The sequence below is a fragment of the Myotis davidii genome, unplaced genomic scaffold (assembly GCF_000327345.1).
Source record: "Myotis davidii unplaced genomic scaffold, ASM32734v1 scaffold75, whole genome shotgun sequence".
Classification (NCBI taxonomy): Eukaryota; Metazoa; Chordata; class Mammalia; order Chiroptera; family Vespertilionidae; genus Myotis; species Myotis davidii.
In genome coordinates, this window is record NW_006286977.1 from 106,333 (window position 1) to 110,147 (window position 3,815).

General features: G+C 44.1%; 1 protein-coding gene across 4 annotated transcripts in view; it reads right to left on the bottom strand.

The window, feature by feature from the left end:
* The window catches only part of LOC102774843 (guanine nucleotide-binding protein G(s) subunit alpha isoforms short), a 78,570-nt gene that overhangs the window by 31,934 nt on the left and 42,821 nt on the right, over positions 1-3,815 (bottom strand). For all 4 annotated transcript variants that reach the window (XM_015560730.1, XM_006758824.2, XM_006758823.2 and 1 more), the window contains exon 2: positions 377-449. In XM_015560730.1, the coding sequence (XP_015416216.1) occupies positions 377-449 (73 nt within the window). The remainder of the gene's footprint in view (positions 1-376; positions 450-3,815) is intronic.

Sequence of the window (3,815 nt, forward strand, 5' to 3'; positions counted from 1 at the left end):
GTGGGTGGGGGTGCTCTGCAGTGCTGGGGGTCACCTGACTAAGGGGTGGCCGCAGCCCGTGTCAGCCATGTTGGGGACCCACTGCACCAAAGCCTGCGGCAGACCTGTCCCGGGGCCAGCCAGGCGTCTTTCCTGGGGAAGGGGAGGTGTTTTCTTCACATGACACTGGTGCTTACTGCTATTACTATTATGATTTGTTGCTGCAACAAATATTAAAAGGAGGGGGGGGGGATCCCTGAAGAGCTCTCCCCGGGATTTTCTAATACGCAGGCTGAAAAAATTAAATAACAATTGGCTGCCCAGTCTCCCCAGCTGCCTAAACTTCCTCAGGTTAGTACCCAGTGTGCCCTGTCCCCGGTGCGGCTGAGACACTTACTCTCCATTAAACCCATTAACATGCAGAATCCTCATTTGCTTGACAATGGTGCTTTTACCAGACTCTCCCGCACCTAGAAAAGGAAAGCGAGTCTCAGGTTATGAAGGAGGCATGCTACACACTCTGGGCAGTGAGAGCACTGCTGCTTTCCCGCAGAAGCAACACAGAGAGAAACACACACAGTAAAGACGTGCGCTTTTCATTGACATTTTGACGCATCAAAAATATAATGTCCAACTTTTGTCCCTGCAGTATTTCACCATTAGGATAACAAACAAGAATTAAAGGTTTGGGCTGTTTTAAAATTTGTGGGGTGGGGAAGCAAAGGGAGAGGAGAAAGTGATGCAATTTTGTCATTTTGGGGAGGGGGTGCGAGAAAATTGAAGTTCAAACTGTGAAACTGAATCCTTGAAACTGAGAATTCAGGTAAATTGCACACGTGAATGTGTAGAGCCATATAATTCATTGTTTGTCAGATGTTTCATGGTTAAATACCCAGGGCCCACCACCAGTGCCCAGACACTGCAGGCTGACCCAGCACTTGCCTTCCAAGCACTGTCCCAAAGCAGATGCTCCCCGGGCAGGCCCCCCCCCACCCCCCTCGCCCAGGCTACTGAAAATTCAGTGCCTCAAACCGCAGCCTGGCATTTTACCCAACACCCACCCCCCCTTCTCTCTGGATTCAGCAACCATGTTATACAGGGGGTGGGGGGTGGGGGGGGGAGTGGTAGAAGACCACCACCAATTTTGTCTTCTGGAAAAACACATTCTAATACCAAATATAGTGTTTGAGAACCACATTAACATGCAGCAACTCTAATAAGAGTTAAAAACTTTAATCGTAAAGAAAAATATACCTAGAAACCACTGCGTTTTCAAAGATGTCAAGCCCTTCCCAGCTAAAAGTAAGAAAGGTGACATATCGCCATTTAAAATGACCTTACCTTTATAAGAATAGTGAAAAACCACATTTCCAGGCTAGAAGGAGGGCTGCTATTTTTTTTTTTTCATTTTCTTTTTTGTAAATACACACCGTCCCACAAATAATGCTGTGTGAGCCATTTTTTACCTTCTCTCACACAAACCTGTTGGGGGTTTTTTTCCTCCCCCCCCCTCCCCCTGCCCCTTACTTTTCTTAATTGTTTTGTTTTACTTCCCAGAGAGTAAAGCAGTCCTCCTTCTCCTGCCTTTTCACAAGGCTGTAATCAGTACCTGGGAAAGTTAAAATGTTTCTAAAGAAACATTGATTTCAAAGCAAACACTCTATCTTAATGAGTCTCACTCTCATACATTAAAATATTAAAGGAATTATTAGGAGATTCCATGAAGAGAAAGCATAAAATTACTCAAGAATCTCCAATATTCTTATTTCAGAGGTGTTAGGATGCGTAATACTGCTTTTAGAGGCACGAAACAGATCTGTGCCTCAGTTTCCACGTATATGAAATAAGAGAATTGGGCTGAAAAAGTCTTTTTGTGGTACGTAATTCACTATTAAATTAAGATGGATTAAAAAGAGGACTTGGGACATCATTGTTTCCTCTTTTTTTGGGGGGGGGGTATTTGGTGAGAATCACCTTAAAAATGCAAAATGTGTTGCACTGGCTAGGGCTGCAGACACCTGTGCCAGAGGCTATCAATAAATTGTGATACAATGTAGCCATATAGGACATCTGGGGAAGGTGAGCCCAGAGATGCAAGGTGTGTTCAAAAGTAACAGTCTCAAGTTAAGTGGAGACTTTGTGATTATTGCACAAAGGTGTTAGAAATTTAAGGTACCATTAGCATACTTGTTTCAAATTAGTATTCAGGTAACTGAGATACCATCCAAGGAAAAGATTCTAGACTTTTCCAGGCTTATACTTTGAAATCAAGTTTATGCATATTATCCTTCACATAGTATAATTCTGCCATTAGAAGTTTTAAATAAGACCTCAACATACGTATCATTTAATTACTGAAATTGCAAGTGCACAAAAACAAAAAAGAATTATTTACACTTAATAATTTTCTGCTTTATATAAACCTGGGCTCAGGAGAACAAAGACATAACCCATCCAAACAAGCAAAGCAAACACCACAAAGAAAAGCAGCCTTTACACTTTATTCTTTATAACTAAGCTGTTTTGTTGAAGTGTGACCACGAACTAGGTCTTAACCTACCAAATTCACCAGTTCAGATAACCAAATTACCGAGGAAGTGGAAAACTTCCATACTAATTAATGCTTGTGTAATTATTCTGGTCATTTCACCACTTTTTTTAATGCTTTTTTTGTTTTATTTTAACTTCTCCCCCCACCCCTCCCCAAAGCAGCACCTTTAAGAAAAAAGGAGGAAAGGTCATCTCAAATTCCACCCCCCTTTTTGGCCGAAGTAAAAACCGCAATCAAGAGAGAAAACCCAGAACCAAACAACCAAATGTCACTTGACAAAACAACTAATTAACGTCTTTTCACCTCCTCCACCTGGAAAAAGGGTCTCCTTAAGCGCACTCGACCCCCTCCCCCCTTGAAAAGGACAAAAAACGCCATTTCCAGACCCAGAAGCCATTTCCAGACAAATGTCATTTTCCAGTTCTGATTTGTGAATTGCCCCCCCCCCCTTTCCACAAAGTACTCTCAATGTGGAGGACTAACAGGAAAATGTGTGTGTTAATGGTTTATTGGGGGGAGGCGATGCTGCTGGGGGAGGGGGGTGAGGGCAGCTGCTACAATTAATTCTCTTCTTTGCTTTTTAAAAAGCCTGCATGTCTGGAAGGGGGAAAAAAGGTCATACTGTAAAAATGACGTGTCATTTGGCTTCACTGGGCACTTAGCGTACCAACTCCATTTTTTTTTTATTTGATTCTCCTTTCCTTCTTTCCACGGCCGGGCCGGGCCCAGGACACGTCTGCTCCGCGCACAGTGTGTCCGGCCTGAAACGCACCAAGTCGCGCCCAGCGCCGCCGCTCTCCCTCCTCCCCCCCCCCCCCCCCCCCCCCCCCCCCCGCCCAAGAACTGATTTTCTGAACATTTCTTCCTTTATGGGGAAAAATGCTTTAGGGGCCAATCTACTAGACAAATGCCCATTTTAAATCAAGAGGAAATGGAAGCAAAGAGTCTCTGAAATTATTATCAAAGTCATTAGGAGAAGAGGATTTTTTTCTTATCAGACTTCAATTTACACACAGATAGTTTTAGGAAGACTAAAAGGTGGGCAATTCCAGAGCTGATATGTCACCCCCTTGGGATAGTATCAAGCCACTTCCTCCCTCTCTGCCTCCCTCCTTGCCTCCCTGACTTTATTTATTCCAAGATGCTCAAACAGTGCCAACTCCGGTGACTGTTATTCACATGCATTTAAGGGGCGCCCGATCTGTATCAGACACCATGTTGGAGACCAGGGATGTAGTGCTAGCAAGTGAGATCCCTGCCCTAGAGGAGGGACCAGGGAGCCAGC